Here is a 26,837-nt window from a genome sequence, read left to right on the forward strand (position 1 = left end):
AAGTACAATAGAAGCTGCTCCTGGCCAGAACCTAAGTTCGCCACAAGTCGCAGGAGTTCCATTTGTGATTTAAAATGCGAATTATGCGTATGGCATGGGGCTTCACATTAAACTCACACAACTCCGGAGAACAAATGGGACAAAAGTTAGACAACAGATAAAAGGCACAATAATTGGAACGGACAGCTGCCTTCTCATATTTTTAAATCACCAAACGTAGTTGTTTCTTGTAACTTATATATGGGACTTGATTGCATAGAAATGTAGTCCTTTTTGCCTGGATCTGGGATGACTACGGAGTTTTTAGTTCCGTTTCCTATATAAGTTTAAGCATATAAATGATGGCCACCATCGAAGCAGCATAATTAATGTTCCAGCCAGCCATTATCCAAGTTTTTATTCCCCTACTCTTTCCGGGATCTCGGCATCGCTGGCTTTTTGATTAGTCATTTGTGTGGACCCACCTTCGCCCTTGGTCCTTGCCATAACTTCCAGCTCGGGAATCCCGACTAAGCCGCAGAAAACAGCTTTTTTTGGAGGTCGTGGTGCTGCGTTGATTAAGTGCTGGACCATTTCTCAAATTCCGGGATGGAGTAACTTTTAATTGGAAACTATGCGTTGCAGTTATGTGCCCGGGTGCGTGATGAGTGCGGATCGACTTCGTAATCCCTTTGGCCTTAATGGCCATTTCCCAACTCCCTTTCCCCCACTTTCCCCCATTGAAAGACTGGCGTTTAATGCAGAACTGTAAGCTGTAATTAATTACACATAGAGTAAAATATTTATTTATGGTTAAAAGTGACCATTCAATTTGATTGAATGTAGGTTTCACGAAAAAAATAAGAAATACAAATGCTTACGCATACGTACTAAATAGTGGTACTCAACATATTCCCACGTGGAACCGTTTTTGCCTTTGCTCATCTTAACCAATTGCTTTGCTTGGAAACTTTAAAATCATTCGGAATTAAGACTGGGAAGGAGCAAATTTTCGTTCTGTATATATGGATTCCAATTACAAATAGAGCTTTTTGCAAACACACACATATCATAAATGTTTAACGCACATCAACAAATTTCATGTTTTCATAGTGTATATTCGTGTATAATTAAAAGAACTACAGCGTCTTTTGATTTGTAAAGAATTTCGTAAGAACAAAAAAAGGAGACTGTATGGGAATTTCAATTTTGATTTGATTCGAACGGAGTGAAAGAGGGATAGGCACAACATAAATGACAAGAGTGTAGGGAGCCCCAGTTGGCTTTCTATAACTAAACCTCCGTTCGCGTATCACACTCAAATGATATCTAAGAACAAGTTACCATTAGTCAAATGGATTCCCATAAAAATGCCGCTGAACTTGTCCGAAATTCGTATAAAGTTTGGTTTAACTTAACTTATCGCACTCAAATGGCACGGAGTAAAACTTGTGTGTAAATATGTCATGGTATATATTTTGTATACATGTATGTATATATATAAGGGGGTATATAATTATATAAGATATATATTCGTATTCAAGTAGTTTTGTATATATTTGACCTTATCCAACCGATAGGTTCTATAACTTGTAAATGTAATCTTAAATGATCGTGTTGATAGTGTATGCGAAGTAGGTTAGGAAAGTTGAAGTTCAGGTTGTCAGGTTATGATATTCTTCCGATTTGGGATGTTCACTTTGTATGTATACTTTGTTTGTATACTTTGTTTGTGTGCTATTATGGGAGCAGTAAAATCAGTCTCGATTTTGAAGTAGTAGGTAGTGGGTGAAGTCCGAAGTGATACCGTACGTTAGAGTGTCCCCAGGTCCTTGGGATCCTTCCCTTGACCCAGCTTATGTCCAGTTTCCGTTGGCGCTCGATAATCGATGTCGATGCCCCATTAAATCTCATCCAGTTAAATATATTCCTTAAGCCTCTTGGCCACTGGACTTTCAGCTGAGTTCAGCACAGTCATTTGGTTAGAGTTATGGTCGAAAGAGGTTCAGTAAGCTACATGTCAGATGAAACATGACGAAACGGACTTGGATATGTGATGTGGTGTCATACGCTTTCGCTTCGCTTGCACTTAAAATCCAACTTAGGTCATTCACGATTCGTTGTTCCGTTCACTGTATTTTGTATTTTTAGCTCATTGCTAGCGCTTCCGTTTACTGGAAACTGGAAGCTCCGATCAAGTCTGGCCAAGTACTTAGATAGATGGCACATAGGTCGCCTTCTCATTTTTCCGAATAAATCCAATGTCTCCTCGTATTGAGCATTACAATTCTCCATTCCTTGCCTGCATTTTTCACATTTTTCACATTTTTCAATTGTTTGGCTGAAGAGTGAGCAGGGGGAGTTTGTGTGGCTGAGCTGAGTGTGTTTTTTTTTTTTTTCATTTTTTTTTTCTTTTCAATTTGTTTAAGTTTTCTTGTTCATGACTTTGTGTACCTTAGGTATTTGTTGCTGCTGCCGCTTATGCGGACAGCCCAAAAATGTAATGGTGGAATGTATGACTTATTCTTTGTTTTCTTTTCTTTTGAATTTGGCTTTTAAGACCGCCTTCCCTACCGAAAACTTTGCCATTACAACTTGTATTACAACGTCAGTTGGAAGTGGGTACCAACAAAAATAGGAGGGCAAATAAATAATTTAACCAGCTGTCAAAACCATCTAGACAAAAACAAAAAAGTAATAGAGAACTGAAATGTAATGAAATAGTACACATAGCCGTTTAAAAGATGCACTTAAAAATGCAAAAACAACTTATACAAAAAATAGTGGAAATCCCGTCGCTTGGTCGATATTCCTTTAGTTTTTTTTCTAGTTGGCGATAGCAGCCGCTAAGCCCAACATTTGTATCCATTTTTTCGTGCTGTTCCATTTCCAGACAAAATTACTACAGGCTTTGGGTAAGCTCATTATGGTTTTTGCCTGAGTGCCTCGAGTTCCAACGACCGACGAAATTACAAAAGCAATCGGGAAAACTTAGAGGGTATTGGATTTACTTTGTCTCCTCCAACGACGTCATGGCAGATTTCACATTAATAGTTGCTCTTTTCCTCTGATTTCGCGTATGCGGTCGCTTGGTAGCATTCATAAGCTATTAATATTGAATATTCTGTGTGTAATGTACGCGGTACGCTGGCAAATTGTGCGAGTCCCTGATGGGGCGCCACTTGCTAAAACTTTTTGTAGAGAACATTTTATTCTCGTTCAGATGGTATCTGTTATAATATACGAGTATACTATGTAATTTATGTGGTGCTGGTGGTTTCAGTGTATTTTCGGTATTCTTACCACACGACATTTAGAACTGTAAAATACTTAGTTGCTTATTCTTGATCAAAGACGCGCAAAAAATTGTTTTTATCTCAAAAACGCGGCGCCAGACAATTATTTGTTGTATGTTTCAATATATACGTATAGTTCAGCAAAAGCCAAACGAGCAGCAGCTCCAAAGGTGCACATCTTACAAAAAGCTTTCACATTGCTTTATTGTATTGGAAAATATAGGAAAAGTATATTAATACCTACATTGTTGGTGGAAGGTTTGGTGAGAAGCTACTATAAGACTCATAAGATCTCAAAATCACAAAGGAGGGTAATTGTAAAATAAGGTATTTCAATGTATTCAATAATGTTCAAAGTAGTTGTTAGTAGTTGAGCAATTAAGCTGGACCATTGGCATTATGAAATTGAATTCCATTATTATGCGTGCCACTACAAAGAAGGATGTTAAGATTGCAAAAGTGTTTGGACTATTTCCTACTGCTCTTTTTGTCTTCAGGTTGTTTGCCAGAATTTCCTTCTACACATGTATGTCATGTTTATTGGCTACAAAAAAAAAAAAACGTTTTCATAATTGCACCATTACTCAACGTCTTTGACACCACTTTAAGTTCATATATGCGTTAGGTTATTAAGCCAATTCTGTTTTAGCTTGAAACTCGACAGAAACCACGCGATTAATCATTACAAGGAACCACAAAAACGACATAACAAAATAGAGTGTATCTCTTGCATATTTGCGGTTTTCCTGTTCCTTCGAGTATGTGCCATCAAAAAGTTTGTTTGTTTGTATTTTCATTTGAGCTGCATTTAAAATTTTTTTTAAGCGGATAGGACTTGATTTACTTTTGCACAAAACGTGCTTAGCCCTTTTTTTCGGTTTTGTAAAATTTGCTGATCAATATTTTTGATAGGAAAATTATTGTCCGCATTTGCAGCGCCACCTACCGGTCGGGTTCAGGGATAAATGGGTGTATCTTTTGTTTTTTATGCATTTGCCTGTCAAAAAATTTCTAGATGCTTAATATCACTTACAGATGTTTCCAAAGGTAGTCTACAATATATTTTCAGTCCGCAAGTCGCACGGGCACGGACCAGACCACACTTTTAAATGCCATTTCAAGTGATTGTAAATTTCTAGAAATTTTTTTGGCCCAGAATTTCAAATTTCTTGCCTTCGCCAGACGATTTGCAGTTGCCATTTAAAAGTGCAAATGTATAGGTCAATGCTGCAACCGTTGGCCAATAAAATGGAAAATGTCCCTGTATTTTTTTTTTGTGTAATATGCAACTGGAAACTTCCTCACAAGATGATGTCCTTGCACTCCTGCACATCCGTGTTCGACTCCACCTCGGTTTGCGCTGCGGTTTCGTTGTGCCTACGTTCTGGGTCTGCTGGTCAGGATCTCCTGGTCTGTATTGTTCCGGTTCCACTTTCGTTTCCACTTCGATGCTCCAACTTCGCCTCCTTATATACTCCGTTTATATACATTCAGTCTATGCTTCCTACTTCCTATGCCGCCCGCTGCCAACCGCTTAGATCACGAAGAGATCGCTGCAGCTGGAGGAGTTGCGCCGCTTCAGGCTGATGGACTTCTTGAAGCGCAGCACCGACGAGATGAATACCTTGGTGCGGGCGGTCAGTTTCTTCACCACCTTGCGGTTGCAGGCATTCCGGTGTACACCGTCCACTCCACCCTCGCCATCCTCCTCGTCATCGCTATCGGCCAGTCCACTTCTCTCCCCAAACCGCTCCTCCATCATTCCGCCCATTCGTCCCTCCAGCTGCAGATCATCCATGGCCCGGAGTTGATAGCGCCGCTGCAGCTCGGCGGCTGCTTCCGCAGCTGCAGATGTGGTAACGCCGCCGTCGAACGAGCGACGCTTGCGGAATGGACGACGATGACCTATGCTGGCCGCCAGCATATTGAACTTGCTCAGCCGCGACAACTTGACCACATCTTCGTCCTCGTCCACCTCGCTTTCGCCCATCTTCAATATGCTTTCCAGGTTCAAGGGCTTGCGGTTGGGATTCTCAATCCGCGAACGGCCGGCCTTCGAAGTGCTAGGCACTCCGTCCGGATCATTGTCGGCCCCGCCGTTCTGCAGCCTCTCCGGCAATCCACCATCGAAGATCTCCTCGTCGCCCTGGCAAACGCTCATTTGGCGGACCATCCGGCGCGTCTGCAGGTGCATTCCACGATGTTTCTGGATGGTACTCTGCAGATTCAGGCGCTGCAGCTCTAATTCCGTGAGCAGTCGCAAACGCTGCGGATTCAGTTTCACCTGGGCCACAATGCCGACCAGCAGCTCGTCCACATTGTGATCCAGTCCAGAGGATGTCTCGATAAATTTGCACGCTATTTCCTTGGCCACCTTGCGACCCACTGGAAATGTAAGAATCGGGGTTGGACCAACTGGATTAGTTCTTGGCCCTCATTAGGAACGAAAATGTTATTGCAAAATCGCTTTACAAATAAAAAAACGGCCAATCAACACACAAATGATGAAGAGAATGCTTACTCTGACGTGTGACCACTCGGTGTCGCTGCAGATCCGTTTTGTTGGCCACCAGGATGGCTCCGCGGGACAAGAGCATCTCGTTCTCCTTGAGATACTGCAGGACACGCTCGGCTGCTGCGAAAGTGTTTCGATCTATCACAGAGTAGACCACGACGAAGAGGTCGATGTTGTAGGTGGCGCAGAAGGCCTCCGTCTGCAGGCGAAACCCAATTTTGTGGTGCAAGAAATAGAAACCAAGATTGAGATGAACCATATGGCGCAGAAAAGTAGGCTACACAAATCGTTCTAATGAAATTTCATGCTGGCTGACGGCTGGGTGGGTGGTTAAAAGGGGTGGAAAAGTTCAAGTTCCAGCTGAGACAGCTGACCTTGTCCAGATTAAAGACCTAAAGCTCGTGTGAAAGCAAGGCTTAAGCAATCGCATATGTGTAACCGATAGTATCAATGGTTATGCTTTTCTGCAAATATCTCTCCTAAGTAAGCCACATTGAAAAGGGTTTGATTTAATGAAAGGTGAACTCTGCTTACTACTCTGCTTTTAATCTGCTTATTTCTGTTCCATCACATTGTTTCTCCTTTAAAGTGACGGTCGACAGAGTGTAAATGACATTTGGCAAATGTGTCAGTGACAAGTGGGTGTTCGCCCACAGCTTGATCCACTTAACCAGACTGTGAAAATCGGAAAAGCCGGAAAAAATGCTCCAGCCAGCAGAGCAGGGGGCACATTGCATCACCACCACTCGTTTGGCCACTCACCGACATCTCGCATGCAGGATGATCAATTATTTCCAAATCCGTTTCAATGTTATCGACCAGCACCGACACAGTCTTCTGTCCGTAATCATCATCTGAAAAGAAAATATGTACATATAAAAAATGGTTAGCCTTCGTAAACTCATTCCATCGTTATGCTTATGGCTTATGCTACAAAAAACTAATGGAAATTATATTCCATTATGTAAGAAGCCAACCAACGTGGAGTTCATTGTTTAAGCTGGCATTTGTGGGAGTGCATTTAGCACAACAAAAAATGGAAGGAAGCCCTGAGCCCTGAGCCCTGAGCTCTGAAAAACATTCTCGGAAATCAAAATAACAAGTACTCAAATGCAGTTATAGGGACTTAAATCGATCAAATTGCACCAGGGGTGGCAGCAACTTTCGTGGGCGTTTGAGGGCGTTCCGCCCATAAGACCGTAATCAAAGTGATTTTATTTGCCCAGCAAGTTAATGTCGCAATTGACGCTCCCCTTCCTCTATCTACTTTGACTTGGTTTTTTTAGCCCAGCCATGAAACGTGGAAAAGGACGCAGACAGTGAACTTGGAGTGGAGGACACAGAGTGTTGCCAACTGGTTCCCACCCCTCGGCACTCCGGAATCGTAAAGCCTTTTTGTCCCTTGGTGCGCACGGAAAGTGCTACGTCACTGCAACACTGCTACAAAATTTTTTCGCTATAATTTGTCTAAAAAGTGCCACGTAGCTAGACGGATTCGCACGGCTAATCCCATCAGAAAACGATCCACATCACTTTTTGGCTGCATTTAAAAAATTTAAATTTATTCAACTTTTGAAGTCATGATTTTCGTCAAGATTTTTTGAAAAAATTACAAAATTTGAAAGTTTGCAGGTTTGAATGCACATCGATTGCAAATTTTATTACGAGTCCAGCGAGATATGACAATCTACGTTTGGACTATTATATTTGATGTTGTAGATAAAAAACGCACTTTTTGCCCCAAAAATGTCAAAAACTTAGAGCTCAGGTTTGAGTACCAATCGATCAGAAATTTAAATGCCTTAGCGTTATATCATTTTAAATTTATATTAAATTTTTTTCCAAATCCAACTAAGCACGATTTTTGCCAGTGCACGAGCACCGCCCAATGCAAGCAGTGTCAGCAGTTTCAAACGAAGCAAGCAAAGAAGGGGCAGCTTTGTTGGCTGGAGTAGCAGAAAAAAGGACAAAGGAGCTGGAAAAGGAGTCGCTGAAGCAGACAATGCCTGCAGTTTGCGTCCGACTCTGTTTGCATTCAGCTCTGGCAAATATTTGGACACTAGTCGACCCGCATCTCCTGGCCCCGCTTGCATCCCAATGGTGGTAGGGTGAAATAGTTAAATGACAAGAAACAAAAAGCCCGCACACACAATCCGGCGCTTAATTTGCATGTTGCATGTAATTTGCCAAACGTGGGCGGTGCTGCACAAATTGAAAAATAGAAAATAGAAAATTAAAAAAAGGAAACGTGCTGTATTGCCATATTCGAAGGCTGCTTCTTGGAAAGATCCAATGCGAACCCAGGTCCTACGACGGCTTAGCCGATTAGTCATGCAATTGGCCAGCGGCAAACTTCAAGCGCGGAGTCATTGCTATGCAATTATCAAAACGCCTGTGCAAACAAGCCAAAGGAAAGCGGAAAAGCAGGGAAAGCCCCTTGCCATTTTAATGGCATTACACACGGTGGTCGTGCCTAGAAGCAAAACATTTTCCGGGCGTGTATTATTAGCCCCTGATGGCTAAAATAAATGTTGTGTCTGAAATGGCTGAGGATTATTAGGGCTTTTCTGTTCAATCAAGTCAAATATAAACTGTAGTCTATTTTTGTTGTACCTGCTGTATGGCTCTGTGGGGTACAGTTGTGTACAAGAAGTGTTTTAGTGCTGCCCTGCAACGTTTGGCGTACATTTAAGTGAAATCAGGGCTACTTTCCAAAATTAGGGCCACTTAGATTTACTCCAAACGGAGATGGCATGTAATAAATTTACCATCTGCTTGCGAGGGCGTGGCCAAAGCAGTTCCGCCGCCCACAAAATTTTTGTGGTCATGCAATCCTGGCTGCCATTAGCGAAATATGGCTAAGATGACGCCCACACGCAAAAGCACACAGCAATTTGCGTGTCCTGCAGGAAAGCATTCGAGTAACGAAACCACACACGCAGCCCTCAAGCAGTGCAAGCAGTGAAAGCAGTGTACATCCTGCAGCTGGGGGGCCAGGAACTAGCTGCAGGACAACTCATCTATGGTAATTGCCACAATACTTAGCAAACAAAAGGGCAAAGACCCCCACAAAATACACACACAAAAACACTGGCACCCACAATTGTCATAAAGATCGCCCCTCCTTGCGGACCAATCAAAGCTCCGCCTTTTATTATCTCCACCACACAGGACGTCGATGGCAAGGTCACTTTTCGCCCTTTGGCCTTGTCAGAGGGACGAACAGAGACAGAGAATCGGAAGGCAAAGTTCAGTTGAAATTCTGTGCACAAATCAAAATTCAGACATCAAGGCCATCTGCAACACGACGGCACACGTGTTGCGCCACTTGCATCAGCATTTATCCGCTGCTAATGAAATATTGGGCTTCGGAAACTTTCACAATGATCGGATTACCCGAGCCAAAACTCATGCCGTTGAGCTGAAGCTCAACGTAATTAACTCAGTGCCAGGACACAAGTGAGGTCCATAAAGTCCGCTGCCCTAAAGGTAATTCGATAGGTGCGCAATTCAATTAATATAACTTCGGAACGGGCTGCGAATGAAGACATTCTTGGAAGGTGCAACAAGATGCACTAGCTCCTTTTTGGCCCGACTAGTTACGCCAATTGTTGCCTCACCCAGGCTCGATTTGGGCAGAGCTTCATGCCCATCTATGGCACATCAATATAGAATTAGGGTTCCACCAGAGGAATAGATACTGTAAATCACTGCACTTGCTGAATACCTCTAATAGGCATAGCCAGGTCCTTCGTGGAAAAAACAATAACAGGCCTTGTCAAATGCTGACTCCGAGATTGGATAGACTGGGAAACACTGCATCCCAGTCTATTTGCGACTAATGCGATTTTCTGGACGAGAAGCGGGACACTAAGCCGATGGCAGTGGAAATCCCTCGCCACTTCACTGTGAAAATCCACTTAAAAGCTCCAATCCGCTATTAAAGTGGTTGGCAGCCAACTTGGCCATATTCTCTGGCGTTTCCACACTTCGCGATCCGGTGATATGGTCGCGAAAGTTAATGAAATTAGCGCTGGCGGCTTTCATATTTTATGACTTTGTGACATAATTAAAATGCAAATGTGTTTGATTAAAAGCCGTGTAGTGGAGCGTCACGGGAGGATTCTGCAAGGGCGACTTCATATTCAATTACTTTGCCCAACGTGTACCTAGACAAAAAACAAAATTCCGAAATTCGCCCAAACTTAGCAAGCCATTTAGCACAAAATTCACTTAGAGTTCTATACAATTTGCGCTATTCAAATGCGTAGTTTTAGCGCAGCGCCCCAGCGTTGCTATAAATCGAATCACAAGAAGTAAGCACACATATGATATTTAGTTATATAAATATAGTCACACATTTGCCAGATTAAAAAAGTGAGAATTGGAAAGAGCGTGGTAAATAATGAATTTCGCATACTGACTTACCGAGACTCAGGTCGTAGGCGCATATGTAATCGGAAGTGGTGAACTGGTAAGTCAGGGTGGTTTTGCCCACTCCGGAGGCGCCGAGCATGGCAATTTTGAAGGCCGGAACATTGGGATCCCCGTCGATGACTTCGCCCGATGCCCCCGATGCGTTGCTACGAAGAGACAAGCAATAACAGTAATAAGCGAATCGGCGCGGCACAGTGGGGCAAGCTAATACAAATGCGCTCAAAACGAAATGAACTACGCTACTTTTGTGGCATCAAAAATCTAGGACCACGGACTGCCACCAAACAAACCCATACCAAATAAAGAAGTGAAAAAAAAAAGATGGAAAGAAAGACAAACTCAAGCAATTTGTGGCACTGTTCGGGAAAGGCGATGGAAAACGCCTTGGCATTGTTACGATTCATCCTCATCTTGGGCCCCCACACTCCACACTCCATACTCCACACTCTAGATCTCAAGATTCCGTTGTTAATGGCAGCGAAAAGTGTTTGGTGTGGAAATTGTATGAAATTAGTCAATCTGTATAGATGCGAAAATGCCGCACGTTTCGCATTGTTGTCGCCATGTGAACTGTCATTTCATAAACAATTTATTGCCAGCCAGCCACTTTTGTTCGCCGAACATTGAACATCGAACACTGAGCATGGAACGTCGAGCGTTGAACCATTGAACCCACTGAACTCACCTATTGTGTCGATCCACGCCGCTGTTCGAGGTGCCGTTGGAAGTCACGGAGTTGATCGAACGTGACCTGCGGCTTCTGTTCCAGGAAAATGCAGAAAAAAAAGAAAAAAGGGAATTTAAGTGGCTGAGCCTGCGAAATTATCAGGGCTTTAAGAACTTGCCTCAGGGAATCGCCCAAGTTGCAAATGCCATGGGAAGTGATGCTGAAGCTCCGCAGACGATAGTAGGTCATGTCCGGATCACCGGTATGGATGGCGGAGCGACGCATCTCGGCCAGACGAGGCTGCAAGGTACAAATAAAACGGAGAAATTGAAAGGGAATGATAGCATTTTCGAAATAACGCATACGCCATGTGAGCTGCACGCTTAAAAATAGCGCATACGCACCATTGACAGTTTGCTCAAAACGTACACAATAAATGCATTTGCCAACTGTACTTGAAAAGGCCCCACACAGCTGTTTGGTATCATCTAAGCTGCCCAATAAGGTGTGCATGCAGCCTTTACAAATGGAAAACATACGTCGAACTTAAGACACCTCCAGCAGTACCGAGCACCGAGCACCGAGCAGCGAGCACCGGGCACAAAGCACCGGCTCCTGTTCCTGTTCCTGCCAATTGCAGGGCTGTAAGCCCATCGGGCGCTTACAGCCCACACATATTTGCGGTTGGCCTTTTGGGCAATGATGGCACAAAAGTTTCTGCACTTTTTCGGCTCCCTTGGGGGCTGCAGCCCCGCTGGTTTCATTTCTTTTTGTTTGCTTGCAGGCAACGCAAGTGGCGCTGAAGTGTGAACGGATGTGGGACTGCAGTCGACAAGTTTGCTCTTTTACGGTGTCGAGTGCGGCGCACACTTGACACTATTAGCCATTTAATGGTGAGCCCCGGCCAGCTGGAGATTCGAAGCCTTTCCGCGGCGCCAGCCATCATTGATACCTTTTGAAGGTTTCCTTGCTCACTTTAATTGCACCAAAATCATTTCCGAGACGGCGCATCTCTGTTGAAAGTTCTGTGCCGGATAAGCAGAAACTTTGGGTCAATGCCCCCGACTGGCCCACTTTCTTGCCGTTTTGAGTCCCTTGCGACTGAGGCAGGTGCAGGCATTCCAGGTGGCACGTAGTTTGCGCAGCACGCGTTGCACAATTTGCACTCGAGTAATTTCACAAACTAATTACATTAGCTGCACCGACTAGACAACTGCAAGTCGGCCGAAGAAGCGTGGGGATTATGAAACCCACGTCCGCCACCGCAGCCATAAATCCACGATGATGAGACACAGCCCATGGGTCGACCTTTATGCACCCATTTAATATTTATAGAACTGAGAATTGGCAAAAAAAAAGTCCTACGAAGCCTCAAACGCAAACATTGAATATACCAGCTTAAAGAAAATTCAGAAATGTATTTAAAACAAACATTTGATACGTTTTTCGTGCAATGAAAATATCTTCAGCCTCTAGGAACGCCTTGATAAACAAGAAGTATATATAGTACAAGTATACACGTATATGGTGGGAGTGCACTCAACTTGACAGCTGATTGTGGCGATTTTTCAAGTGTGCCAAAAACGATACAGGAAGGCACAGACAAGGCGCAAGTGGGTGTGGATCTGGCCACTGGGAGTGGGAGCCCAGATAAGCTTGGCAGCCAGGCCCACTCCCTCTGCTCCCGAAAACGAAACGACTCAGGCAGCCAATGACCCGGGAGCGAAGGGCCAAAAGTAGAGCCATGTATCAAATGCTTACTCATGCCGAATGCTGCAAACTTGGCCGAGTCACACACCCACAGAAGTTGGCTACCCAGAGACATGTGTAATCTTCGGCTCCTTCGTCTGGAGCACACATCAAGCTTTTCATTCGGCAAGTATTAGGCATATTTCAGCGTTGAGTGGAGTGCTAATGGCTGTCCTTAAACGACTTTTGTTCCCCGGTCCGAGTTTCAATTACTTGTCCTCCCATGTCGGTGCGCTAATCCCCACGAGCCTGCTGCCCAAACTGACTAAACTGACTGGATTGGACTTAATTCCCGTGTCGTATGACTATGCAGTTGCCGAACTTGAAGGGGGAAAAAATAAATAGTTTCCATGACAGCACAGTTTTGTGCAAGCTTGGAATAGCCAAGCCGTGACTCGAATATCTTCGATTGAGTTTAAATACTACTTGTGTATAAGTATAAGTTATTTGTCAGAAATATAATTATATTGGCAGCAAAGTGTTGTAGCGCCAACGAAACAATTGTATTACTCACCCTTCTACTTTCCGCCGGCATGCTGGATGTCCTTAAGCGCTGCCGCTCCGTCATGGGTTTTCCGGACTGGGCGGCCAGGACCACGCAGGAGGCCAGCTCGGCGATGGCGGTGCCGGCTGTGCTGGCTGCGGAGGATTCGCCGACGCCACGTTCCCGCTTCATTGGCAAATGGGTGGGCAGATGTTGTTGCTCCTGCTGCAGCTGCAGCTGCAACTGCAGCAGCTGCTGCTGCTTGCGCTGCTGGCTGGGAATCATGGAGTCCGGGGACGGGGAGTCGGTGGAATCGCCAGTGCCATCCGGTCCACTAGTCACCTCGGCGACAGCAGCCAAAGTGCTGCTGGAACCACCGAGAAACCCCAATCCCACCGTCAAATTTAGGTTTTGTGAAGATCCACCAGGTAGACCGCCACCAATGGCATCGGATCCCAACATTCCGGGATTATTTTCACCGGCACCGCTTGCCTGGGGATTCAGGGAACCCACTGTGCCATATTGTGGCGACACTGCTCCGGACATGGCCTGCTGAAAGGTCAGAACTCCGGCCAGAGACATGCGATCCCTGAAAGCCGCGAGAAATTTAGAAAATATGGTTAACTGCAATACATAGCCTTATTCTATTGAGGGTTACTGGCGAACTTTGACCAAAATGACCAGTGCAGTTCGCAGTGGTATCTGCACACCCACTGGGTGTCATAGCCACGTCAATAGTCATGGCTTGGCTTAAAGTTAACTGCGTTTCAGCTTGTAATTTGGCTACTCAGCTAGCTTGAAGAAACTGATACTTAAATTGTGCCAGACCCGCTAGCTTTTAGTGTAATTAGTCCAATTAAGGCGGACAGCGAGTATTCAGCAAGATAAATTAAACTCTTATTAAATTCGAAAGGATATTCAGGCTGGCACTTGGATCAGGCTGATGTTTCATTCGGCGACTGCAAATACCTCTTAAATTGCCAGACAAAAGGGAGTGAGGACTTGCTTTAAGATGTTCTTTGAAACTTCTGGCTTCCCAGGCGGGAAGCAATAGATGTGGCAAACTGAGAACTCATTAAAAAATGACTCCTTACCGGAAAATGGAATGTTGCGAAAGTGCACTTGTTTTTATTATTTTCCCTTTTTTAAGCCAAATGCAATTGTGTCTGAAGCTCTCACAAGCCATTTGCTAGTGAATTGTGAGTGGGTTAAAGCGTGAAGCATTTGAAAGGCCATTTGGCATTAAGCCTGCAGTGCTAGCATTTAAAAAAATGAAAAACCCATTGGGCCAAGGTCGCGGTGGGGAGCCAAAGACAATGGCGAGTTGTTGGTGGCGACGACCCACAAGGTGGCGACGAGAGATCACAGTCGAGGGCTCTCGGCGGTCGGGGTCACCTAATTAGGGTGGCCCTACTGCTCTGCCCACCTGCCGCCGGCATTGTTGCAAACTTTTTAATTATCATTTTTACTTGTTTATGACTGGACGCCTTCCAAGAGGACTTCTGCCCCCAGCTGCTGCTATTTAATCATCAGCTTAATCTCTTGCGGAGCTGAGGCAAAATGTTGACTATACACACGTATACACGTATACACGTATACACGTATATTGGATGAAGAAAAAGTTCGCGGAAGTCATCACAAATTGCGCTTTTAACAACGTTATGCGGATACTGATTTGCCGCAATTTCTTAATTAAAATAACGCACTTCGATCCTAAGCATAGTTAAGATTAATTAGGATAATACACGTATGCGTGTACAATCCCTACCTGGCACTGCTGCTGTGCGAAATGCGCTGAAAGTCGGTGGAGTCGATCGGAGCTCCACCGATACTATTCCTTGTGTACGTATAATCGGAGTGCAAAAGATTTCCAGCTATCGATGATGCGCGACGTCTATTCAAAATCGGCGATTTCTGGGCCCGCAGACTCTGCTATGAATGGTGTTATGGTCATAAATAAATAGAGACAAGTTGAAAGGGGTTAGAGGTGACGCTGAAAGATAACTTTGTGTTATAGGGATGTAAATATTTATTGCAGCACACACATTTAATTAATTAACTAATTGGTTGTTAATTGTGTCTGTTTGGCATCAAGCGTGAATATGAGACCGCAATCAAATAGCGATTGATATGACAATGGAACATTCACGCAAATAAACTTTGTGGCAATAAATAATAATAAAATATTAAACAACAAAAAATATAATTATATTTAGAAGATACTTACTCGACTGCCAGTTGGATTCTGGGCCGCATTAACGAAGTCGTTGAAGGTGGTGAGTGGCGGGACAGTCTGAGGAGCAGGTTCCTCATCTAACTCCCACTCCGTATCGTAATCGAACTCGGTATCGTCTGCGTACTGCTGCTGTTGGTGATGCTGATGCTGCAGCTGCTGCTGATGCTGCTGCTGCTGCAGTTGGTGTTGATGCTGCAGCTGCTGTTGATGCTGCAGCTGCTGTTGATGTTGCAGCTGCTGTTGATGCTGCAGCTGCTGCTGATGCTGCTGCTGAAGTTGCTGCTGCTGCTGCTGAAGTTGCTGCTGCTGAAGCAGCTGCTGCTGCTGCTGATGCGACTGGTGCGGCTGCTGCTGCTGATGCGACTGGTGCGGCTGCTGCTGCTGATGCGACTGGTGCGGCTGCTGCTGCTGAAGCAGCTGCTGCTGCTGCTGATGCGACTGGTGCGGCTGATGCTGCTCGAACTGCAGCTCCTGGTGCGGATCGTAGTGCAGCTGCTGTTGCATCTGCTGATGCTCCATGGTCTGGTTATAGCCGTAGGCAGCTGCCGAGGTGCTGGGCCCCTGGTTGTAGAAGCCGCTCTGCTGTTGCACCCTGTGCAATGCTGTCTCACGCGTGTGGTACGCCCCCATTCCGCTGTGGGTGGGCGGTGTGGGCAGCAGGCGGTGCACCACAACCACCCCAGGCGTCGGTAGCTGCATCGGCAACACGGGCTGCTGATGGGTGTGTGCCTTATGGGCAACCACTTGGTGCTGCTGGTGGGCACCATCTGGATAGGGCTGATGGGTCACCACTTGATGCTGCTGGCTGCCCAGTTGCTGATGAGCCACCTGTTGATATTGCTGCTGCGTAACACATTGATGTTGCTGGGCATTTGCCTGCTGATGTTGCGGCTGCATCATTGCCTTCTGCTGCTGCGACTGCGGCTGCTTCAGGATCGGCTTGAGGACATTGTAGGCCAGCTGGTGGGGAGCTGGCGAGGGCACGGAATTGTGGGTGCTGAGGCTTATGTTGTCCATGTCTTCGCAGCTCGTATCTGAGCACCCGGACCGGAACCACGGGCAGCAATCAGGATAGTGTAAAGAGAAAAGCGGATGTTTCATTACAATAAAATTAAATAATCGTGTTCTTACTGCTACCACTTCGGTGTTGCTTAAAATTCAGCTGAGTTCCAATCTGACTTTGAATTGGTTTGAATACCAAGAATCAATAAGGCAATTACACATTCATGCCAAATCGACAACAAAATGGCTTGGGAAATTGCTGAGAAATGAGACAATTTCACCAGTTGAGTGAACAAGTCTGTTAGTTTCCTAATTGTCTTTCCGCCAGTTGACTGAAACAAACCACAACGATGTGGCCCAAACTAATGTGGCCAATTCTAGTGGACACAACCGACATCCTCTACGCTCCTCATCCGTATCTATTTAGGAAAAATGTGAAAAGGGGACACCTGGGGCACCTGGGACAGCTGTGCCTGGGTGTCTATATATCGCTTTTGCGTTGCGTTGCGTTGTGTGTGTCTGTCTTTCCCAGGAATTATGTTTCCCAAGTTGAAGTCAGATATGAAAATGTTTTGCCAGAATCCAAAAAGCAAACTTTTTCCGAGACATTTCCCAACGACTTTTTGTTTGCACGCGTCGTGTGTGTGTGTTTGCTTTCTGTTTACATGTTTATAGCCAAGCTTAAGTTTTCTTTGCTGTTTCCTTTTGTTGCTGGGCCAAAAAAAAATTAATAAACTTTGGCTCTTTGTGCGTCGGTGGGCGCCATAAAAATTGTCGGTTAGACCCGGAGCATCGCTTAAAATATGGCCACATATGACAGGTTAACAGACTCGACTTCACGAATACCTTGTCCAATATTCATTCGTTTTAAGGAAGTTCTGTCACTCAAAAGTTACGGCTTACAAATGTGAAGGCCTTGATATTTTACAGAATATTTCATGAATATCCAGCGAAAAATGCAAAAGCAAATGAAACAATTAAGATTACCAAGAATGCAGACATACAAATTAAGTCAAAGCCTAAATGAAACCCAAGTAATCAACAGTTCAAAGCAATAGCTTGGAAAAATGTCTCAATTTTAGTGACCAAAACAATTGGTTTAACGATTGGATGCGTCTTAAAATTTCCGCAATTTCCCCATCAAGCAACATTCTCGTTATTTTTTAATTTTCTCTAAGGAATATACCCAGGAAATTTCAGCCTTGTCCAATGGGTGGCCATAAAAATTGTTTTCAACATATTTATGATTAAATTTCATGGCCCCGAGTTTGCCTAGGAAACTTTCTGGGTGCTTTCTCTTAATTAGCGTGTGGCACATTTCTTTGTCGACAAAGCTTAAGAATTTTATGATGCTGCCATCGTTTAAATTTTGGCAACTGTAGCTAAGAGCTGGAAGTCTATTAAATGGGTTTTTCAAGACAGCATCTTTGTACAGCAGCATTGTGACCACAAGCAGTTCAATCATTCGATTAATGAGCACGCTATTCGAAGCATTTGTCACTTGTCTTTGTTCATTTGAGGGCATGATTTTACCAGCAATTTCGTTGATACCGCAGATTAATCATAACGTTTGAGGCTCCTCCCGGTTCAAACATTTTTCAGACGCATTCAGTCAAATTAATCACCATGAGAGGCCCATCCATTATAGAAATGAGCCTCTGGCCCTTTTATCGAGCGGCTCCATTCAACAGTTTACCAAATGCAATTAAGTGGACAAAGGCAGAAAGTATCTTAAAGTTGAAATCCCTTCACCTGACGAGCAGGCACCCAGCAACACAAAAAAAGGAGCTGCTTATCCATGTAACCCGTCTGTGTCACCCGCCTCCATTTCGCTCCCTTGGAAAAGGAAAAAAAGACCAAAAAGGCTTCAGGACAAGCAACGGGTAAATGTCGGACCTTTTTCGCTTTATACTCTTCATTTGCCACTTTTTAAGTTGATGTTTAATTTTCGTTTTTGGGCTCCCTTCCGGATCGTATTTTGCCTCTTTGGTGCGGCCTTGACTTATCCGTTTTATTATGTAAGGCGAATTTAAAGCGTATTTACCAGCATTTACCAGCAGAAAGAAATGAAAGCTAGGTCGTTCAGGGTACTATAACCATTTGCCCAATATCCGAAGTTCATTGATTCGCTGAAATTGATTCGGATACGAAATTCAAGTTAAAGTGTATTTTCTAGTTGAATTTTCGAGAAGCACAAGCTTGTACACAAGCAGCCATTGTTAGAGTTTCCCTAACGACATTTTCGGATGAAATGAAAACACTTTTTAAAGTCAAGTGGCTAAAGCTAATGCTCCGAGCTGATTCCCAGCTGAATTAAATTAAGTGAAAGAGCTTTCTTTAAGTCAACATGGGCAACATTCGGTTAATATCTTCCCTGCTACCATCACATGGGGTTAGCATCAATGAAAATGGTTTAGTTTGAAAACACTAGCCTGCACGCAAAAGGTTGCGCTCTCCAAAAAGCTAGCGTAAAAAATGCACCAATGAGTCAAATTGGCAAAATTCAATCAACAATAAAATGAACATTTTGAATGCATTGCAAGAAAAATATATCAACTAGTGTAATGTGCGTCCGGAGCAAAGTGCTTCAAACGCGCACAAAGAACTTGTCCCTTAACTTGTTGCCAGGTGCCACAAAACAGCCGCAATTGCATCAATGTAGCAGCCACCACAACGATGGCATGGCAAAAGGGAGCTGCGATCTGGCAGGTGACTTGCGGCCTCGTTAGCCGGAGTCTGGAGCCCGGAGACAGGAGAACCGGAGAACTGGAGAACCGGAGCATGGACCACGAAGCACGGAGAGAGAAGTGTGCCCCATGTCATTGTCACCGTAAAGAGTCACTTTGTGCCCGGGAAACAAGTCCACGCAGCAGTCTTAATTAACCTGCCAGCCGATGGCCGTGCAGCATGCAAAAAGGCAGCTCGCTCTGCAATTGGGGCCACCGCCCATGGCACGCACTTCCGACTTCCGCAATTCGTGGCAGGACATGCTCCTTGAAAGTCGGCCACTTCGTCGTCCCTTTCGCTGTCCAGTAACTGGTGACTAATTCCCTAATCAAGAGCCAGCCCCTGCAGCGCCTGCATTTCCGTTGCGATAATCCAGATGGCCGACATTCCCTTTTTTGCCCGCTGTGAAAAGGTCTGCATAGCGTGCGCTTTTAATTGCGCTTTACAACACTGTCAAGCGATAAGCAGTGCGGATACTTAATCAAGAAGAAATTATGGCTACTGCTTTGGCTACTGAGCCAGAAATGCTTCAATGTTATATAAATGTGGTTAAAAACAAGATAAAATGCTATAGTCGAGTAGGAGTTTATATGGAGTTTAGAACTTCAGCCTTGGGACATTGCTTTTTTTTTTAAATTCTACATCACGTCAAAAAAATTAAAAAAAAAGAATTTCTAAATTTAAATGCAGATTCTTAGAGAATTACGCCAGAAATATTTAGAGGTATGCCACTTCAAAATCCGATTAAGATAAGTTGAGTTATGGAGTTTAGAACTTCAGCATATTGGCATTTCTTAATTTTTTGAATTTCTACAACATCATAACATCAAAAAAGAGACAAAAAATTAAAAAAAAAATAAATTTTTAAATTTGAATGCAGATTTTTAGAGAATTACGCCAGAAATATTTAGAGGTATGCCACATCAAAATCCGATTAAGATAAGTTGAGTTATGGAGTTTAGAACTTCAGCATATTGGCATTTCTTAATTTTTTGAATTTCTACAACATCATAACATCAAAAAAGAGACAAAAAATTAAAAAAAAAATCAATTTTTAAATTTGAATGCAGATTTTTAGAGAATTACGCCAGAAATATTTAGAGGTATGCCACATCAAAATCCGATTAAGATAAGTTGAGTTATGGAGTTTAGAACTTCAGCATATTGGCATTTCTTAATTTTTTGAATTTCTACATCATAACATCAAAAAAATGACAAAAAATTGCAAAAAAAAAAAATTTATAAATTTGAATGCAGATTATTAGAGAATTGCGCCAGAAACATTTAGAGGTATGCCACATCAAAATCCGATTAAGATAAGTTGAGTTATGGAGTTTAGAACTTCAGCATATTGGCATTTCTTAATTTTTTGAATTTCTACAACATCATAACATCAAAAAAGAGACAAAAAATTTAAAAAAAAATCAATTTTTAAATTTGAATGCAGATTTTTAGAGAATTACGCCAGAAATATTTAGAGGTATGCCACATCAAAATCCGATTAAGATAAGTTGAGTTATGGAGTTTAGAACTTCAGCATATTGGCATTTCTTAATTTTTTGAATTTCTACAACATCATAACATCAAAAAAGAGACAAAAAATTAAAAAAAAAATCAATTTTTAAATTTGAATGCAGATTTTTAGAGAATTACGCCAGAAATATTTAGAGGTATGCCACATCAAAATCCGATTAAGATAAGTTGAGTTATGGAGTTTAGAACTTCAGCATATTGGCATTTCTTAATTTTTTGAATTTCTACAACATCATAACATCAAAAAAATGACAAAAAATTGAAAAAAAAAAAATTTATAAATTTGAATGCAGATTATTAGAGAATTGCGCCAGAAACATTTAGAGGTATGCCACATCAAAATCCGATTAAGATAAGTTGAGTTATGGAGTTTAGAACTTCAGCATATTGGCATTTCTTAATTTTTTGAATTTCTACAACATCATAACATCAAAAAAGAGACAAAAAATTAAAAAAAAAATCAATTTTAAAATTTGAATGCAGATTTTTAGAGAATTACGCCAGAAATATTTAGAGGTATGCCACTTCAAAATCCGATTAAGATAAGTTGAGTTATGGAGTTTAGAACTTCAGCATATAGGCATTTCTTAATTTTTTGAATTTCTACAACATCATAACATCAAAAAAATGGCAAAAAATTAAAAAAAAAATCAAATTTTAAATTTGAATGCAGATTATTAGAGAATTGCGCCAGAAACATTTAGAGGTATGCCACATCAAAATCCGATTAAGATAAGTTGAGTTATGGAGTTTAGAACTTCAGCATATTGGCATTTCTTAATTTTTTGAATTTCTACAACATCATAACATCAAAAAAATGACAAAAAATTGAAAAAAAAAAAATTTATAAATTTGAATGCAGATTATTAGAGAATTGCGCCAGAAACATTTAGAGATATGCCACTTCAAAATCCGATTAAGATACGTTGAGTTATGGAGTTTAGAACTTCAGCATATTGGCATTTCTTAATTTTTTGAATTTCTACAACATCATAACATCAAAAAAGAGACAAAAAATTAAAAAAAAATCAATTTTTAAATTTGAATGCAGATTTTTAGAGAATTACGCCAGAAATATTTAGAGGTATGCCACATCAAAATCCGATTAAGATAAGTTGAGTTATGGAGTTTAGAACTTCAGCATATTGGCATTTCTTAATTTTTTGAATTTCTACAACATCCTAACATCAAAAAAATGACAAAAATTTGAAAAAAAAAAAATTTATAAATTTGAATGCAGATTAGAGGTATGCCACTTCAAAATCCGATTAAGATAAGTTGAGTTATAGAGTTTAGAACTTCAGCATATAGGCATTTCTTAATTTTTTGAATTTCTACAACATCATAACATCAAAAAAATGACAAAAAATTAAAAAAAAAATCAAATTTTAAATTTGAATGCAGATTTTTAGAGAATTACGCCAGAAACATTTAGAGGTATGCCACATCAAAATCCGATTAAGATAAGTTGAGTTATGAAGACTAGAACTTCAGCTTTTCGGCATTTCTTAAATTTTTTGAATTTCTACAACATCAAACCATCAAAAAAATGGCAAAAAATTAAAAAAAAATCAAATTTTAAATTTGAATGCAGATTTTTAGAGAATTACGCCAGAAACATTTAGAGGTATGCCACATCAAAATCCGATTAAGATAAGTTGAGTTATGGAGTTTAGAACTTCAGCATATTGGCATTTCCTAATTTTTTGAATTTCTACAACATCATAACATCAAAAAAAATGACAAAAAATTTAAAAAAAAATCAATTTTTAAATTTGAATGCAGATTATTAGAGAATTGCGCCAGAAACATTTAGAGGTATGCCACTTCAAAATCCGATTAAGATAAGTTGAGTTATGGAGTTTAGAACTTCAGCATATTGGCATTTCTTAATTTTTTGAATTTCTACAACATCATAACATCAAAAAAATGACAAAAAATTAAAAAAAAAATCAAATTTTAAATTTGAATGCAGATTTTTAGAGAATTACGCCAGAAACATTTAGAGGTATGCCACATCAAAATCCGATTAAGATAAGTTGAGTTATGGAGTTTAGAACTTCAGCATATTGGCATTTCTTAATTTTTTGAATTTCTACAACATCATAACATCAAAAAAATGACAAAAAATTGAAAAAAAAATCAATTTTTAAATTTGAATGCAGATTTTTAGAGAATTACGCCAGAAATATTTAGAGGTATGCCACATCAAAATCCGATTAAGATAAGTTGAGTTATGGAGTTTAGAACTTCAGCATATTGGCATTTCTTAATTTTTTGAATTTCTACAACATCATAACATCAAAAAAATGACAAAAAATTGAAAAAAAAAAAATTTATAAATTTGAATGCAGATTATTAGAGAATTGCGCCAGAAACATTTAGAGGTATGCCACATCAAAATCCGATTAAGATAAGTTGAGTTATGGAGTTTAGAACTTCAGCATATTGGCATTTCTGAATTTTTTGAATTTCTACAACATCAAAAAAAAATGACAAAAAATTAAAAAAAAAATCAATTTTTAAATTTGAATGCAGATTATTAGAGAATTGCGCCAGAAACATTTAGAGGTATGCCACTTCAAAATCCGATTAAGATAAGTTGAGTTATGGAAACTAGAACTTTAGCTTTTCGGCATTTCTTAAATTTTTTGAATTTCTACAACATCAAACCATAAAAAAAATGGCAAAAAAAAATTTAAAAAAAAAATTTATAAATTTGAATGAAGATTTTTAGAGAATTACGCCAGAAATTTTTAGAGGTATGCCACTTCAAAATCCGATTAAGATACGTTGAGTTATGGAGTTTAGAACTTCAGCATATAGGCATTTCTTAATTTTTTGAATTTCTACAACATCAAAAAAAAATGACAAAAAATTTAAAAAAAAATCAATTTTTAAATTTGAATGCAGATTATTAGAGAATTGCGCCAGAAACATTTAGAGGTATGCCACTTCAAAATCCGATTAAGATAAGTTGAGTTATGGAGTTTAGAACTTCAGCATATTGGCATTTCTTAATTTTTTGAATTTCTACAACATCATAACATCAAAAAAGAGACAAAAAATTAAAAAAAAAATCAATTTTTAAATTTGAATGCAGATTTTTAGAGAATTACGCCAGAAATATTTAGAGGTATGCCACATCAAAATCCGATTAAGATACGTTGAGTTATGGAGTTTAGAACTTCAGCATATTGGCATTTCTTAATTTTTTGAATTTCTACATCAAAATATCAAAAAAATGGCAAAAATATTAAAAAAAATAAATTTATAAATTTAAATGCAGATTTTTAGAAAATTGCGCCAGAAACATTTAGAGGTATGCCACTTCAAAATCCGATTAAGATAACTTGAGTTATGGAGTTTCAGCCTCATTAAGCAACATTGCAAGTTGTATACAAATCTTGTAAAAACTCACCGATTTCGAAAGCCCTATCGAGGAGGTGCGACCCACTGTTCTCCTGCCGCTCCTGTCGCTGCTGCAGCTTCTTGTTCTTCGACGCTGCCAGATCGGCGGAAGTTTTGTCGATGGGCTTCGGCTTCGGCTTAGGCTTCGGTAGCACGTATCCGCCAGAATAGCTCGCCGCACAATTGTCCTCGCCTTCGGGACCGGAACGGGAAGCCTTCTTACTGCCGCAAACGCACTCGCAACAGGCCATAGTCACGTGCTTCTGTCCAGAACCGAGTTGCTGATTCTTCAGCTGCTGCTGGAGTTGTTGGATACCATCTGTGGAATGATCGTGCTGCAGACAGTGGTACTTAATGTGACTGCCAAGTAAATTACCGTCGACTCCCAGGAAGGCAGTGCTTCCGCGGTCCCCCATGTTGGTTGCCTTCAGTGCGGTTTTCAGGTTCGACTTCGCGGGCGAAGTGTACATATTCTGGCCGCCGCTTCCGCCTGCACCTCCGCCGCCACCGCCTCCTGCATCAGCAGCAGCAGCATTGCCACCCGGCAATGTCAAGTCCAGGACACTGCCACTGCTGCTCGAGCTGACATTCGGTGCCAGGGTCACAGGGCCCAGGCCCAGGGCATTCAAGCCATTGCTGCTGAGGGTGGTCAGCGATCCTCGCGAGCGATTCCTGCGCAGCGAACTGACCCGGTTGGTGGGGGTGGTGGTGAAGCTTACACTCCGATTCGCATAAAGGTCAATGCTGCTGCCACTGCCGCTGCGACTTCGCGGCTGGAAAGCACGCTGCACGCATACATAAGTGTATTGAAACAGAAACAGAAACATAAACAGAAACATAACCTCACAAACAACAGATGATGCAATCATATGCAATCACTCACGTGTTGGGCGCTTTGCTGCTGCAGCTGTTGCTGCTGCTGTTGATTATGGATCTGCTGCTGGTACTGCCGCTCGGCGCGACCCCTTCGATCGGAGCGGTCGCCGCCGCTGTGACTCCGCATGCTGCCGCCGTACCGCTGCCGCTGCGGCTGCACGGGGCTGTTTTGCCGCGGAATCACCTGGAGAAGTGCAGGGAAAGACAACGAGAGAAGGGAAGGGGGTGTGATTAATATGCGATTGCTGTGGAGGGAAATGCGCGCTGTCGGAATGTCGTCCAACAAGGGATGGACGCGGGGTTCGCGGGATACCTTATCCTCCAGCAGATTGGCAAACAGCCCCACATGATCCTCGTCTTCGTTCATCATGGCAAAGAAGTTCTTGAAGCTATCCGGAAACGAGGCCGGAAACTGGCCACGCGCCTCCAATTTGGTATCCATGTCGCGTATACAACTCTTCTGAATAATCTTTTATATATTTTTTCTTCCTCTTCCTCTCCTTCTCCTTCTCACACTCTCTCACTCTCCTCTATCTTTTTTTTTATTTTTCTTTTATGAACAACTTTTTTTTTTTTCGATCCATCGTCATCGCAAACCACGTAACATGCAAGAAGAGAACAGGCATCAAGGTTAGAGTGGGACAGCGAAAGCGATAGGTATTGGACGTGCGGAAAGAACTTATAATAACAAAAAATATATGTTAGTTTAAAACTTTATTAATTCATCGCAGCATAGTCCTCTGGAGATTTCTGAAAGCTTAGAAAATGGCTGCTATCTTGACCGCAAGCGAATTCCTGCTGCGAATAGAGATTTTTCTTTCTCATTAGCAGCTTCAAATTTTTCCTATTCAGATGGAAATACGCCGCATATACGGTTTATCCTCGCAGCTAACCGCACATAAGTAAAATTCAGCACCTTTTGCATAAACATTTATGCCATTTATTGGGACTTCGGGATTCAGATTAAGGCCAGTACACAAGTTTTCCCAGCTGTTAAACCGTAATTGAAAGCGAACGTCTTTCAAGCGCAACTCAAGGGTAAGTGAGTGGGTGGCAAAGCGGGTGGAAAGTGGGCGGTATGGTGGCACAGTCGAAATACTTAGCTTACTTTTTGGGCACCCCACCGCCACACCCCACAACCCACACAAACGCCAACTCCCATTCAACTTCCACTTCATCTTGGGCTTTTCCTCCGCGGCCTCCTCTTCACACTCTTTTTCCAAGCGGCTAAATTTGAAAAGTTATCAGACCGCCGCGTCTCGGAAAACTGATGTTCAAGTTGTTGACGTTGGAGGTGTCACTCCAATATGTGTATACATAATATATTCAACCCGGAACAGATATATACGAGAAAGCATGGGACAAAAAGTTATTTAATGGCGTTTTTTTCTTTTTTCGGACTGGACGCCAAAACAACTTATTCAACTTTTATGCACTGCAAATGGACTAAACCCACCGCCATCCATGTAAATGAGGTGCAGATGTGGGTCCCCACAAAAAGCAAAAAAAAGGAAACAAAAACATTGTCACTTTGAAACTTTGAAATTCGTTTAGCACACTCCAACGCGCCTCCGAATTTTGCAGTTTTTTGAAAAGTAAAAACGGAGGCAAGGCCCAAATCTAAGCCCTTTGTTAGTTCCACTGCTGTTTAGCGGCATTGAGTTAGTTCCTCGATTCGATTCCACGTCGACTGACTCAACAAGTTGTCGTAGTTTTCAGGGCGTAACCGTCATGCTTCGCTGGCGCTATGGGCGTGGCCAGTGCTGTCTAGACTGGAGTGCCAAGCCCAGGATTCCCTGCCACGCAGAGGTCATTGGTCGCGGAAAACAATTAATTGCAAGCCAACAAGTTGCTCGGCTCAAATGCAAACACACTTGAAAGACTGCAGTGCCAGGGAATGGGTAGTTTGCTTCGATATAAATCAT

General features: G+C 42.1%; 1 protein-coding gene across 4 annotated transcripts; it reads right to left on the reverse strand.

Moving 5' to 3' along the window:
* Window positions 1–1,515: 1,515 nt before the first annotated feature.
* LOC6550883 lies at window positions 1,516–25,603 on the reverse strand. Of its 4 annotated transcripts, XM_026981860.1 has the most exons (14): window positions 25,226–25,603; window positions 24,920–25,096; window positions 24,413–24,821; window positions 24,047–24,355; window positions 15,793–16,397; window positions 15,355–15,624; window positions 14,896–15,059; window positions 13,158–13,716; window positions 11,073–11,194; window positions 10,913–10,987; window positions 10,219–10,373; window positions 6,553–6,644; window positions 5,797–5,989; window positions 1,516–5,660 (listed from the first exon to the last, which is right to left on the reverse strand). In XM_026981860.1, exons 1-14 carry the CDS (start codon window positions 25,352–25,354, stop codon window positions 4,810–4,812), a joined length of 4,110 nt encoding a protein of 1,369 aa, XP_026837661.1. In that variant the 5' UTR covers window positions 25,355–25,603; the 3' UTR covers window positions 1,516–4,809. The 4 variants fall into 4 exon arrangements, with proteins under 4 accessions (XP_026837661.1, XP_015010951.1, XP_001976830.2 ...); XM_015155465.2 differs by having other exon boundaries at window positions 14,896–15,056; window positions 24,047–24,821; XM_001976794.3 differs by having other exon boundaries at window positions 24,047–24,821.
* Between the last annotated feature and the right edge of the window lie 1,234 nt (window positions 25,604–26,837).

This window comes from Drosophila erecta, unplaced genomic scaffold, assembly GCF_003286155.1.
Source record: "Drosophila erecta strain 14021-0224.00,06,07 unplaced genomic scaffold, DereRS2 tig00000126-arrow-pilon, whole genome shotgun sequence".
Taxonomy (NCBI): Eukaryota; Metazoa; Arthropoda; class Insecta; order Diptera; family Drosophilidae; genus Drosophila; species Drosophila erecta.